Source organism: Saccopteryx leptura, chromosome 2, assembly GCF_036850995.1.
Source record: "Saccopteryx leptura isolate mSacLep1 chromosome 2, mSacLep1_pri_phased_curated, whole genome shotgun sequence".
Lineage (NCBI taxonomy): Eukaryota > Metazoa > Chordata > Mammalia > Chiroptera > Emballonuridae > Saccopteryx > Saccopteryx leptura.
This window is the reverse complement of record NC_089504.1, coordinates 347,154,695-347,170,028: the sequence shown is the minus strand read 5'-3', so window position 1 is coordinate 347,170,028 and position 15,334 is coordinate 347,154,695. Positions and strand designations below refer to the sequence as shown.

Sequence of the window (15,334 nt, the reverse complement as noted above, 5' to 3'; positions counted from 1 at the left end):
AACTCATTTACCACTCTGATTTTTCACTATAGTTTACAAACATTATATTACTTTCAGTGACACAACATAGTTTATAGACATTCATATTTCTTATGATGTGATCACCACAAGTTTAGTAATCATCTGTCACTATACATAATTATTACAGTATTACTGAGTATATTCTCTGTGCTATACCCCTGTGACTGATTTTATAATTGGCAGTTTGTACTTAATCTCTTTTACCTTTTTTCTTTGCCCATCTCCTCACCCTTTCCTATCTGGCAATCATCAGCTTTTCCTCTCTGTGAATTTATTTCTTACTCTCATTTTTACATCATCCCTTTAGGTTGTTGTTTATGTGCATCCATATTTTTATATAGTTTTTCCACTGATACAGTTTAGAATTCAAAGCAACTATTTGTAAAACAATCTTCAGGTTTGTTTTCCTGGATTTGTAACTTCTGTCTTTTTTTGGAAGTGAAAGTGTTTATTGTTTCCGTACTTACGTTGACGTATATGACAACTGTATGAAGTCTGTATATGACATCTAATCTACTTTTATTGAAATAAGTCTGAAGGTTTAGAGGTGGGCAGCTTGAAGAGATGGCATCTGTGAATATAATCCGGAATGTTAAGAGGATACGATCGTGGCCCGGCCAGTTAGCTCAGTTGGTTAAAGTAGCATCCCGAAACACCCAAGTTGCAGGTTCCATCCACAGTCAAGGCACATATAAGAATTAACCAATGAATGCACAACGAAGCGGAACAACAAAGGAATGCTTATTTCTCTTCACCTTCCCCTCTCCCCCTTACTCTCTCTCCCCTTCCCTTTTTTTCTCCCTCTCCCCTCCCTCCCCCACTCTCTTTCTCCCCCTCTCCTGCCCTCTCTCCCTTTCTCCCTTTCTCCCTCTCCCTTTCTTCCTCTACCCTTTCCTCTTTCTGTCTCTGTAAAATCCTCTGCCCCTTCTCTTTCTCTCTCTCTCCCTCTCCCTCTCCCCCCCATCTTTCTAAATATCAATAAATAAAATCTTTAAAAAAAAAAGAAAATATAGAAGAATAAGAAAAAAGAAAATTCACTTCTCTTTTACTCCATCCCAGCATACCACCATTCATAGAAAACCACTATAGTATTAGCATTTTGGCATATTTCCTTCTAGTACTTTATATTACATATATTTATTTTAACATTACCAAGATCAAAGTATATTTAGTGTTTTATAACTTGTTATTAGCAATTTCCCATATTATTAACATGCAATTAGTTGCTAGTTTAATTTCTAAATAAATTTTTTTGTGTGTGACAGAGAGAGAGAGACCGATAGGGACAGAAAGACAGGAAGGGAGAGAGATGAGAGGCATCAGTTCTTCATTAAGGCTCCTTAGTTGTTCATTGATTGCTTTCTCATATGTGCCTTGACTGGGGGGGCTCCAGCAGAGCAAGTGACCCCTTGCTCAAGCCAGCAATTTTGGGTTCAAGACAGTGTCTTGGGCTTCTAGCTAGCGACCTTTGTGCTCAAGCCAGCAACCTTGGGGTTTTGAACCTGAGTCCTCTGCGTCCCAGTCTGACACTCTATCCACTGCTCTACCATCTGGTCAGGCTAAATTAAAATTTTAAAAATTTATATATAATAGCATTGTTTGAGCATCTTTGCACATAAAATCTTTACATTTAAACTTCTTGTTTTTAGATTTTATTTATTGATTTTTAGAGTGAGGGGAGAGAGAGAAAAAGTGGGGGAAGAAGCAGGAAGCATCAAATCGTAGTAATTGCTTCCTGTATGTACCTTAACTGGGCAAGCCTAGGGTTTTGAACCAGCAACTCAGCATTCCAGGTCAGTGCTCTGTCCACTGCGCCACCACACATAAGGCTCAATTATTATTTTTTGGGGGGGTATTTTTCTGAAGTTAGAAGTGGGAGGCAGACAGACTCCTGCATGTGCCCACCAGGGGGCGATGCTTTGCCCATCTGGGGCTTTGCTCCGCTTCGACTGGAGCCATTCTAGCACCTGAGGCGGAGGCCATGGAGCCATCCTCAGCGCCTGGGCCAACTTTGCTCCAGTGGAGCCTTGGCTTCGGGAGGGGAAGAGAGAGACAGAAAGAAAGGAGAGGGGGAAGGATGGAGTAGCAGATGGGTGCTTCTCCTGTGTGCCCTGACTGGGAATTGAACCTGGGACTTCCACATGCCAGGCCAACGCTCTACCACTGAGCCAATTGGCCAGGGCCTTCAATTATTTCTTAAAACAGTTTCTGAGAAGTAGAATTATTTGGTCAAATGGGTTTTTATTTTTAATGTTAGATTGCTTTGAGAAGAGAGTATTAATTTATCTCCCGCCACTGAGTCTCTATCAATATTATTCTCCCTAACATTGAGCACATTGATTTATTATTTATGTTTATTCAGTGAGAGGAGGGGAGGCAGAGACAGACTCCTCCATGTGCCCAGCCGGGATCCACCCAGCAAGGGGTAGTGCTCTGCTCATCTGTGGCATTGCTCAGCAGCTGAGCTTTTCTTAATGCTTGAGGCGGAGGCCATGGAGCCATCCTCAGCACCTGGGGCCAACTCGCTCCAATTGAGCGATGGCTGCAGGAGAGAAAAAGAGAGAGGGGGAGAGAGAGAGACAGAGAGAGACAGAGAGAGACAGGAAGAAGCAAGAAGGGGAAGGATACTGACCTGTGGTGGCGCAGTGGATAAAGCGTAGACCTGGAAATGCTGAGGTCGCCGGTTCAAAACCCTGGGCTTGCCTGGTCAAGGCACATATGGGAGTTGATGCTTCCAGCTCCTCCCCCCTTCTCTTTCTCTGTCTCTCCTCTCTCTCTCTCTCTCTCTCTCTCTCTCTCTCTGTCTCTCCCTCTCCTCTCTAAAATGAATAAATAAAAAAAAAATAAAAAAAAAAAGAAGGGGAAGGGTAGAGTAGCAGATGGGCACCTTTTTTTTTGTGCCCTGACTGGGAATCGAACTTGGAACATCCACGTGCTGGGCTGATGCTCTATCACTGAGCCAACTGTCCAGGGCCTATTTTTTAAAATTGTCATCTTGTTAGGTGAAATACATATGATATTATTTTGGATTGCATTTCTTACATTACTTCTGAGTGTTTTTCATGTTTATCAGTTTTACTTTTATTTTTTGAGTTGTCTTTTTGTATCTTTTGTCTACTTACCTTTTGCAATTTTGTATAAGACTGTAGCTAAATTTGTATGAGGCTGTAGTTAAATCTAAGAATTTTTTTTGTGTGGCAGAGACAGAGTCAGAGGGAAGGACGGATAGGTACAGACAGAAGGGAGAGAGATGAGAAGCATCAGTTCTTCGTTGTGTCTCCTTAGTTGTTCATTGATTGCTTTCTCATATGTGCCTTGACGGGGGGTGGGGGGGCTACAGCAGACCGAGTGACCCTTTGCTCGAGCCAACAACTTTGATTGGGCACAAGCTGTTGAGCCTTGCTCAAACCAGATGAACCTGCACTCAAGCTGGCAACATCGGGGTCTTGAACCTGGGTCCTCCACATCCCAGTCCGATGCTCTATCCACTGTGCTACCTCCTGGTCAGGCTAAGATATTTTTTTAATGGAATGTTTCTTAACTTTTTGGGGGGTCATGGATCTCTTTAAACATGGCTCTGGCCTACTCCAGGTAGTTCAGTTGTTTAGAACATCATCCGGATACATCAAGTTTGCAGGTTTAATCCCTGGTCAGGGCACATTTAAAAATTAACCAATGAATGCATGGATAACTGGAACAACATATCTCCCTTACACACACACACACACACACACACACACACACACACACACTCTTCATCTCTCTCTAAAATCAATAAGTAAAAATTTTTTAAAAATGGATCCAATTAGCCTGACCAGGCAGTGGCGCAGTGGATAGAGCATCGGACTGGGATGTGGAGGACCCAGGTTCAAGACCCCGAGGTCGCCAGCTTGAGCAAGGGGTTACTCAATCTGCTGTAGCCCCACGGTCAAGGCACGTATAGAAAGCAATCAGTGAACAACTAAAGTGCCACAACGAAAAACTGATGATTGATGCTTCTCATCTCTCTGTCCCTATCTATCCATCCTTCTCTCTGACTCTCGCTCTGTCTCTGTAAAAAAAAAAAAAAAAAAAAAGGATCCAATTAAAAAAAATACCTTTAAAGTGTTGCATACATATGTGTTTAAAATGTTGCATGCTATTTCAGAGAGTTCATAGAATTCTTGAAATCTACCCCCTAGATTGATAATTCTTGCCTTTATATTATTAGGAGACAGACTTTTAGACTATAGGTCATTGTCTAACTAGGTCTAGTATTTTTTTTTTAATTAATTGAGTTTAGAGAGAGAGGAAGGGAGAGAGAAAGACAGGAATATTGACTTTTCCTGTAGGTGTCCTAACCAGGGATCAAACCAGCAGCCTCTGCACTTCTAGACAATTCTCTATCCAACTGAGCTATCTGGCCAGGGCATAGTATTTCTTATGATATATGTCCCTATTGTGCACCATGTTGAAAGTGGCATTGATAGTGTAGATTTCAAATCTTTTACAGTTTTCCTGGTATACTTCTTTTTTTATCTACTTCTAAATTCAGAGTTTAATTAGATGATTCACCTTTCTTTCACTTCTTTTTCTTCTTTTCTTTTTTTTAAGGTGAGAGGAGGGGAGATAGTGAGACAGACTCCTGCATGTGCCCTGACCAGGGCCCACCTCTGGGGCCAATGCTAGAATCAACCAAGCTTATTTTTAGCAACCGAGGCTCACATGCTTGGACCAACCGAGCTATCCTCAGCTCCCAGGGCCACTCTCGAACCAGTCGAGCCACTGGCTACAGGAGTGAAAGTGAGAGAGGAGGGGGAAGCAGATGGTTGCTTCTCCTGTGTGCCCTGACTAGGAACTGAACCCAAGACGTCCATACACTGGGCCCGTGCTCTGTCCGCTGAACCACGGGCCTTTTTCAATTCTTAAATACTATGAATTTTACTAACAATTTAGACCAGGGGTCCCCAAACTTTTTACACAGGGGGCCAATTCACTGTCCCTCAGACTGTTGGAGGGCCGGACTATAAAAAAAACTATGAACAAATCCCTATGCACGTATCTTATTTTAAAGTAAAAAAAATAAAATGGGAACAAATACAATATTTAAAATAAAGAACAAGTAAATTTAAATCAACAAACGGACCGGTATTTCAGTGGGAATTATGCTCCTCTCACTGAAAGAGGTGCCCCCTCCGGAAGTGGAAGTGCGCCGGGCCGGATAAATGGCCTCAGGGGGCCGCAGTTTGGGGTCCCCTGATTTAGACCATACTGCTTCAGCATGTTATGTGAGTCCTTATTAACAAAGTTGAAGACTTCTGCAAAAGTAATCATAGATAACGTGTAGCAAATGGGCATGATTGTGTGTTACAAAGAAAACTTTATTTACAACACATAGGCTGACTAGATTTGGCCCAAGGTCTGTAATTAGCCAATTGACTTAGATCATAAAAGACTAGTAATACAACATGACCAGGGCAGTTGTCCCCCTCGAGACATGGTAGTCTAAAGAGCACTGGACTAGGAGTCAGAAGATTAATTCAAATAGTAGTTCTGGGCCCTGGCCAGTTGGCTCTGTAGTAGAGCATTGGCCTGGTGTGTGGATGTCCTGGTTTCGATTTCCAATCAGGGCACATGGGAGAAGCGACCATCTGCTTTTCCACCCTTCCCTCTTCCCCTTCTGTCTCTTCCTCTCCCACAGCCATGGCTCTATTGGCCCTGGGTGCTGAGGATGGCTTCGTGGAACCTCTGCCTCAGGTGCTAAAAATAGCTCAGTTGCGAGCATGGCCCCAGATGGGCAGAGCATTGGCCTCAAACGGGTTGCCGAGTGGATCCTGGTTGGGGCGCGTGTGGGAGTCTGTCTCTCTGTCGCTCATCCTCTTGCTTGGAAAAAAAGAAAAAAAAATAGTGGTTCTGTTACTTATTATTAGAAAGGGTAATTTATTCAACTACTCTGAGTTTATTTCTTCATAAAATGAGCAGTTGTTTCAGAGAGCCTTGTGGTCAACTCCAAAATTATATTAAAAATTAAGGGATTGTCATTTAATAATTCTTTTTCTATTTTTAATTTTTTCTTTTATCTTATCTAGGTGCCTTTTACCTTGTATTTGAGTATATGGATCATGACTTAATGGGACTGCTAGAATCTGGTTTGGTGCACTTTTCTGAGGATCATATCAAGTCATTCATGAAACAGCTAATGGAAGGATTGGATTACTGTCACAAAAAGAATTTCCTGCATCGGGATATTAAGTGTTCTAACATTTTGCTGAACAACAGGTAATATAGTAAAACCAAATGAGATTAAGCATTTTTTCTCTCTTCTGAGTCCCTTAGTTTCAGTTAATTAGGGTTATAGGTAGGCCAAATAATAGTTTTTTGCATATATGTATATACATCTGATGTTTGTACCTTAGGAACAACTTTTGATAAGGGAATATTCTGATCAGCAGTCTCCAACTCCAGTATTGATAAGGAATTGACAGAAGTAGCATTGTAAATTGCAGGCATTTAGGGAATCACTTGCATCCTACAGAAATAGTCATAGAGTTTTTTGACATAGTTAATCTTGTAGTCCTAAGAAAATTCAAGCATACATTGAGTTCTTACTGAAATTCTCTCTTGTTCAGTGGGGAGAAACATGCCTGCTCTTTTAGCTATTCTTGAGACTTTCTCAGTTACCAAATTTCAGAGTAAACCCAGGTGTGTAGTTGGTGATTGACCTTTCTGATCGCACTTACTTCCATGTTTTAACAGTGAAGACAGACTCGAATTTAGTGAGGAACAGTGCTAATTCTTCAGAAGTTTTTATCACCTGCTTTCTTCTTTGGCTGTTTGCCTAATCTCCATTGATAATACCAGATGTATTATACACAGTAAACTTTGGTGATAGCCTAATCCCCCCTGGTTGGCAAACTGCGGCTCTTTGGCCCCTTGAGTGTGGCTCTTCCACAAAATACCACATGTAGGCGCTACCTCGATAAGGAATGTACCTACCTATATAGTTTAAGTTTAAAAAATTTGGCTCTCAAAAGAAATTTCAATCGTTGTACTGTTGATACTTGACTCTGTTGACTAATGAATGAGTTTGCCAACCACTGGCCTAATCTATTGAGAGATACAAAAACAAGTTTGGTACTATTGAAATCAAACATTTCTGCTCAATTATATTTGACAAACATTATCTAGATAGGAATATAAAATGATTATGACATTTTCTGTTTTTGTGGAGTAGGGTGACCAACCATTTAGGACAGTTGTGGTTTTAGCACTGTAAGTTCCACATGGTATGGTTGATTACTGGAGATAGCTTTGAGTGTAGTAGGGGAGCTAAACAAATAATTATTCAATTCAATAAACATTTATCAAGCCCATTTCTTTTTTTCTTGTATTTGCGAGCACCTGGGAAAATGCAGGTGAAGATTAGGAATTCATCAGCATGAGTAACAACAAAGGACTAAGTTTCTAGGCAAAAGAAATTGCATGTACAAAAGCACATAAATGTTGCCTGACCAGGCGGTGGCGCAGTGGATAGAGTGTCGGACTGGGATGCAGAGGACCCAAGTTCGAGACCCCGAGGTTGCCAGCTTGAGCGCGGGCTCATCTGGTTTGAGCAAAAGCCCACCAGCTTGGACCCAAGGTCGCTGGCTCCAGCAAGGGGTTACTCGGTCTGCTGAAGGCCCGCGGTCAAGGCACATATGAGAAAGCAATCAATGAACAACTAAGGAGTCCCAACGAAAAACTGATGATTGATGCTTCTCATCTCTCTCCGTTCCTGTCTGTCTGTCCCTGTACATCCCTCTCTCTTACTCACTCTCTGTCTCTGTAAAAAATAAGTAAATAATAAAAAACAGAAGCACATAAATGTGAAAATAACCTAACATATCTGGAAAACTAAAAACTTAGTATTGCTAGGGAAAGAAGGGTAAAATGGATAGTTTTAAGGAGCCAATTCAAGGATCTTGTATAAGTTGCTAAGGAACTTAAACGTTATAGGTAACAGCCACTGAGGGATGTTGGTTTATTTATTTCTTTGTTTTTAATTATAAAATTTATTATTTTATATTTAAGAATATATAAACTATACATTTATACTTAAATATCTTTATGAGCCTGACTGGTGGTGGCATAGTGGATAGAGTGTCGACCTGGGACTCTGAGGTCTCACGTTCAAAACCCAGAGGTCTCCAGCTTGAGTGCAAGGTTGCTGGCTTGAGCATGGGATCATCAATATGATCCCATGGTCTCTGGCTTGAGCCCAAAGGTCCATGGCTTGAGCAAGGAGTCACTGGCTTAGCTTGAGAGGATTCAAGGCACATATGAGAAGCAATCAATAAACACTAAAGTGAGTCAACTACAAGTTGATGCTTCTCAACTCTCTCGTCCTGTCTCTAAAAAAAACACAAAAGTTCATGAGACAAAACATGGTGTTAAGAGATTCTTTCTGTTGCTATCTCTTTGACCCACAGTTCTCATTTAAGTTGGACTTGGTTAATCTGCATCCATAGTAGTAATGCTTTAAGAACTTGATGATGGCTATCATCTTGCAGCTTTCTGGACTATATAATGTTATCGTAGTTACTTGTTTCTTTTGTTTCTCTTTGGGGAGTGTGTGTGTCTCAGGCCAGGGAATAACTGCAGTCCTGCTTGATGCCCTTTCTAGTAGGTTAGGCCCCTCCCTGTTCCCAACTTTTCACATTCCATAAATCAGGAAGCTAAGCAGTTGTAGGAGTCTCATGGTCTACTCTGATCCATCCAGCTTATGCTCTTGCCCGTCTAATTCTGTCTACATAGAGACTTCTGGGTGAGATGACCTACAGAGAATGGTAAGTAGTCCTCAGCTGGACAAGAAAATAATTGATGAGAGAAGAAGGAGAGCAGGGCTAATAGGTCACATGTGGGAGTTCCAAACTAGTAGTATACGTAGATTCAGGAGTTATCAAGCACAGAAAAGATGTCAGAAGGTGGAACCCAAGGGATTGATAAGAGAGGAGAAAATAAAGAATATCATGAATGCACAATAGGGAAGTTTAAGAAGCGAGTGGTCATAGATGTTAGATGTTATAGATGTTAGATGATTTAGACAGATTATAAGGCGTAAGAGAATATGAAAATTAAAAGGTCAATGGTGCCTGATCTGTGGTGGCGCAGGGGATGAAGCATCTACTTGAAATGCTGAAGTCACTGGTTCCAAACCCCAGGCTTGCCCAGTCAAGGCACATACAAGAAGCAACTACGAGTTGATGTTTCCTGCTCCTCCCTGCCTTTTTCTTTCTCTTCTCTCTCTAAAAATGAGTAAATAAAAAATCTTTAAAAGGTCGGTGGCAGTAGTGGGGGTAAGGTAAGTCGGTGGTTAGAGCATTTAATAAGAAGGTGATGGTAGGTGTGACTTTAATTTTTAGTTTTTTATTTAAGGATACAGAGGTTTGAGCATATGATATTTAAATGCTAATGGAAAAGAAAATCAACAGAAGTTGAAGATTCAGGAGAGATCCAAAATAATTTAAAGGAGCAAGGTTCTAGAAGAGTTGGGATCAAGGCTATAAGAAAAGAGATTGACACACTTGTTTTGTAATTGAAGGAAAAGAAGGAAGGAAGGTTATAGATGCAAAAAGTTTATAGTTAAAAAGATACTGAATCTCTCTCACCTGATGGCTTCTGTTTTCAATGAAGGTCATTTACTAAGAGTAAGAGAAGATAGATTAGGGTATATGTGAGGCGCTGTTGATGTTTAGGTTTAGCCTATTTTTCTAACTCTGTTCTATTGCCGTTTAAACTTTCAGTCTTTTATATACCTTGAGTCTTTGATCACTTCATAGATGATCCAAGAGTAAGAATGCCAAGAAACTTATCTCAATATGAGGGTCAAGTTAGCTATTTCTTTCCTTTTTGCTTTTCTCAGAATTTGCTTACAAATTGATCTGTAAAATATAATGGTGTTTGCAGCAAGTAGCTAAGATGCCAATAATCTTTACTAGAAATGATTTGAGTTGATATATTGTAAAATTTTGTTGTTACAGGCATACCTTGGAGGTATTGCGAGTTTGGTACCACACAACCACAGTAAAGCAAATACCGCAATTAAGCGAATCATATGAATTTTTTGGTTTTCCATTGCATATAAAAGTTATATTTATACTATACTATATACTATTGAGAGTGCAATAAATAGCATTATGTCTTTTAAAATGTACATATTTTAAAAAGAATTACATATTTTAATTTAAAAAATATTTTGTTGCTAAAAATGCTACTCCTAGTTTGAGTGTTGGGTGATTCCTAATTATTTTTTTATTTTTTTTTGCTAATGGAGGGTCTTGCCTCTATGTTGATGAAAGTGCAATAAAACATGGTGTGCCTGCCTGACCAGGTGGTGGCACACTGGATAGAGCGTCAGACTGGGACGCGGAAGACCCAGGTTCGAGACTCCAAGGTCGCCAGCTTGAGTGCAGGCTCATCTGGTTTGAGCAAGACTTGCCAGCTTGAGCCCAAGGTCACTGGCTCGAGCAAGGGGTCACTCAGTTTGCTGGAGCCCGCTGTTCAAGGCACATATGAGAAAGCAATTAATGGACAACTAAGGTGCCACAATGGAGAATTGATGCTTCTCATCTCTTTCCCTTCCTGTCTGTCTGTCCCTCTCTCTGGCTCTGTCACACACAAAAAAACAAACAAAAAAACATGGTGTGCCTGTAGTAGTTATTTTGTTTCACTATTCTGTCCCATTGCTGATACTTTGAGGAGCACCTTATAGCATAGCCTCTTTTTTTTCTATCTCATCTTCCTGATCTGTACAGTCACACACCTGGGAAATCCCCAGTCCCTAAAAAAAGAGTGAGCTGGATTAACTAGTAGTGGCACAGTGGATAGAGCATCAGCCTGGGGCACTGAGGTCCCAGGTTCAAAACCCTGGGGTTGCTGGCTTGAGTGCCAGCTCACCAACTTGAGCGTGGGACCATTGAAATGATCCCATGGTCGCTGGCTTGAGCTCAGAGGTCACTGGTTTGAGCAACAGGTCACTGGCTCATCTAGATCCCCCCAATTAAGGCATGTATAAGAAGCAATCAGTGAACAACTAAAGTGATGCAACTGTGAGGTGATGCTTGTCATCTCTCCCTTCCTATTTTTCTCTCTCACTAAAAAGGGTGAGGGGTGAGCTGGCTTTTTATTCCTCAAGAGGTTACACAAGCTATAAATGTAAATAAATAGGCTACATAAGAATTTAGATAAATATGATTAATCTGAAATAATTAATAAATGTCTTTTTAATAGTTTCCCAACATTTTATGTTGTGATTATTAAAATATTACTCAACATCACTGTCAAAGACAGACTACTTAGCAGAGTGAAATGTGATCCCTTTAAAGGGAGTGGTTCTCAGAACAGCAGTGTGCTAGCATCACATTTTGAATTAGAAATTCACATTTTGGGGCTATGACCTATTAAATTACCATATGAAAAATGTCAAATTATAAGAAAAGCTGACATAATTAATATATAGACAATTAACATTTTGCTGTATTTGCTTCTTTTTTTTCCTGCTTGAGTTATTTTAAAGTAGATTACAGACATGTACTGCTCACAAAAATTAGGGGATATTTCAAAATGAATATGAAGCGATAAAATATCCTCTAATTTTTGTCAGCAGTATATTTGACCCTAAATACTCTGACAAAATTAATGATTGCCTATTCTGTGTGTGTGTGTGTGTGTGTAGGTGAGAGGAGGAGAGATAGTGAGGCAGACTCTCGCATGCGCCCTGACTGGGATCCACCCGGCAACCCCATCTGGGGCCAGTGCTCGAGTACCAAGCTATTTTTAGCACCTGAGGCTGATATACTCTAACAGAGCTATCTTCAGTGCCCAGGGCCACACTTGAACCAATTGAGCCACTGATGTGGGAGGGGAAGAAAGAAAGAAGGGGGAGACGGAGGAGGAGGAGCAGATGGTTGCTTCTGCTATGTGCCCTGACTGGTAATTGAACCCTGGACATTCATATGTTGGGCTGACACTCTGTCCACTGAGCCACGTGCCAGGGCCTGATTGCCTATTCTAACACTAAGTCCATATATTTTTTTAGATACGTCAGAAAAACCTTTTGTGTACCTAGTTTGTTCAGATTAAAATCAGTCAGGGTTTATAAATTGGATTTAATTCTTAGGCCTTTTAAATCTCTCTTAATCTAGAACAGCCCTTCCTCCCCCCTTCCTCAATAATAAATATTTAATCTCACAGGTTCTAGCCACTCCTGTTTGCCAAGAAATACAGGAATTATTTAGTTGAGACAAATCCAAAACTACAGTGGTTTGTCCTAAAAAGCCCTTCAGGCTTGGTAAACCCTAAGTCTTTGTAAACTGGAGCAGTTAAAAGAGACTTAACCTGGGAGAATGACTGTTAAAAGTAGAGCTAAGAGAAGTTAAAATTAATTTTTGTCAGTCCTTCATAATAAACACTTTTTAGGTATAATTTGGAGGTTGCTGCTGTTACTTATGAAAATAATTGGTTTTGTTTTACAGTGGGCAGATCAAACTAGCAGATTTTGGACTTGCTCGGCTCTATAACTCTGAAGAGAGGTGAGTGATTTATCGAACTTACATGTGGAAAATGGGAAAAATTACTTTTTCTTTTTGGATACTCTAGTATTTTTTTATTTTATTTTTGTATTTTTCCGAAGTTAGAAGTGGGAAGGCAGGCAGGCAGACTTTTACATGTGCCCAACCGGGATCCACCCGGCATGCCCACCAGGGGGCGATGCTCTGCCCATCTGGGTCGTTGCTCCATTGCGTCTGGAGCCACTCTAGCGCCTGAGGTGAAGGCCATGGAGCCGTTCTCAGCTCCCAGGCCAACTTTGCTCCAGTGGAGCCTTGGCTGTGGGAGGGGAAGAGAGAGACAGAGGAAGGAGTGGGGGAGGGGTGGAGAAGCAGATGGGCGCTTCTCCTGTGTGTCCTGACTGGGAATCGAACCTAGAACTTCCACACACTGGGCCGATGCTCTACTGCTGAGCCAAATGGCTAAGGCCAATACTCTAGTATTTCACAAGCTGTGATAACTGTCAGAGTTCCCTAATTTTCTAAATATGTATCATCTAGATCAGGCGTCCCCAAACTACGGCCCGCGGGCCACATGCAGCCCCCTGAGGCCATTTATCCGGCCCCCCACTGCACTTCCGGAAGGGCCACCTCTTTCATTGGTGGTCAGTGAGAGGAGCACTGTATGTGGCGGCCCTCCAACGGTCTGAGGGACAGTGAACTGGCCCTCTGTGTAAAAAGTTTGGGGACCCCTGATTAGATTATAGACAGTAAATTCTATCTAAATTCTTGGATCCGCCTTACACTAAAATCAACCCAAATTGGAATGGAAGTTATTCCTTCACTTCCAACTTTTGTCAAGTTTACTTTTGAACTGTTATGTTGCTATGGAGCTATTTGTATTTGCATTTAATTATATAATTATTTTCAATCAGAAACCACTGTAAATTTATGTCATGGTTTTTTACATTTCAGTCGCCCTTATACAAACAAAGTCATTACTCTGTGGTACCGACCTCCAGAACTTCTGCTGGGAGAGGAGCGTTATACACCAGCCATAGATGTTTGGAGCTGTGGGTAAGGTTCTCTTTACTTTTTCTTTTGTTTGTTAACTCACATATTGTTGAACTTGTATCCTGTTCTCTCTCTTTATTGATTTTTTGCAGCTTCAAGTTCAAAAGGATGGGGATAAATTTTTAGCCAGATTTCAGAAAAATTTGTTGAAAATTTGTAATATCTGAATACATTTATTAAATTTCATCAGTTGTCTTTTTGTTTCTTTTAACTTACTTTGAATTGGGAATTGGGATCCAAGTACAGTCAAATGAGATCCATAGATTGCAATTGATTATCTGAAGTCTTTTTTTTTTTTTTTTTGAGAAGAGGGGAGATAGGCAGACTGGAATGTGCCTTGACAAATCCACCCAGCAACCCCCATCTGGGGCCGATGCTCGAATCACCCGAGCTATCCTTAGTGCACAGGGCTAACAGTTGAACCAATTGAGCCACTGGCTGCGAGAGGGCAAGAAAAGATAAGTAGATGGTTGCTTCTCGTGTATGCCCTGACGAGGGATCCAGCCCAGGACATCTGTACTTCAGACTGATGCTCTCTCCGCCGAGCCAACTGGCCAGTGCCCTCAAGTCTTTTTTATTTTTTTATTTTTCTGAAGCTGGAAACGGGGAGAGACAGTCAGACAGACTCCCGCATGCACCCGACCCGGATCCACCCAGCACGCCCACCAGGGGGCAACGCCCTGCCCACCAGGGGGCGATGCTCTACCCCTCCGGGGCGTTGCTCTGTTGCTACCAGAGCCACTCTAGCGCCTGGGGCAGAGGCCAAGGAGCCATCCCCAGCGCCTGGGCCATCCTTGCTCCAATGGAGCCTCGCTGCGGGAGGGGAAGAGAGAGACGGAGAGGAAGGAGAGGGGGAGGGGTGGAGAAGCAGATGGGCGCTTCTCCTGTGTGCCCTGGCTGGGAATCGAACCCGGGACCTCCGCACGCCAGGCCGACGCTCCACCACTGAGCCACCCGGCCAGGGCCCCCTCAAGTCTTTTAATTATAGATTCTCCCTCTTTCATTCTTGGGTCCCTTCACTCCCCTTAGAATTTCCTTAGAAGAAACTGGATTATTTGGTCTATAGAGTTTTCTACAGTCCAGAGTTTGCTGATTACATCCTCATGATGGTATTTTTTAGCATGGTTCATTATTCTTTTCTTTTTTTATAAATTGTAGGTGAATTCAGGTTTGATGAAACTACTTTATAGGTGATTTTGACTACTTCTAACAGATTACTATAGTCAATGGTACGTGAGAGTTGGGGATGGGAGGCAGTGGGATCCTCTGCCCAGAGTACAGGCAATAACTGGGTATATCATCTGTAAAGAATTTAAAAATAGTAAAACAATCCACTATATATTAGTCTACTTTTTCATTATCACCTTATACAGACAGTTCTAAACAATGTCTGATAAAATGCTTATTTCTCCTAGGGCTGGTTTAACATAGCGTACCACTTTACATAATATATATATAATTGTCTCTTTTCGAAATGTTATCAGCTATCAGTGATCCATATCCATTAAATCACTTGTGGTTGTTTTATGGTGATGATATTCTGATTAGATCATTCCTTCTTGTAATAAAGATAATTTATCTATTTGGTTAACCTGAGGTACAAATGATATGGAAATGGTAGGGATAAAGGTTTACCTCTTTTATTTGCCAATTTTAAAGATAAAGAGGTGGTGTACTAGCATTTTATAAAGATGACCAGAGAGAGATTTTACAGGCTTTTTAGTTTCATTATGAAC

General features: G+C 41.3%; 1 protein-coding gene across 5 annotated transcripts in view; it reads left to right on the top strand.

Annotated features, from left to right (window-relative positions):
• Positions 1-15,334, top strand: part of CDK12 (cyclin dependent kinase 12) — a 90,079-nt gene that overhangs the window by 22,173 nt on the left and 52,572 nt on the right. For all 5 annotated transcript variants that reach the window (XM_066364310.1, XM_066364311.1, XM_066364309.1 and 2 more), the window contains exons 6-8: positions 6,090-6,279; positions 12,513-12,569; positions 13,500-13,601. In XM_066364310.1, coding sequence (XP_066220407.1) covers positions 6,090-6,279; positions 12,513-12,569; positions 13,500-13,601 — 349 coding nt within the window. The remainder of the gene's footprint in view (positions 1-6,089; positions 6,280-12,512; positions 12,570-13,499; positions 13,602-15,334) is intronic.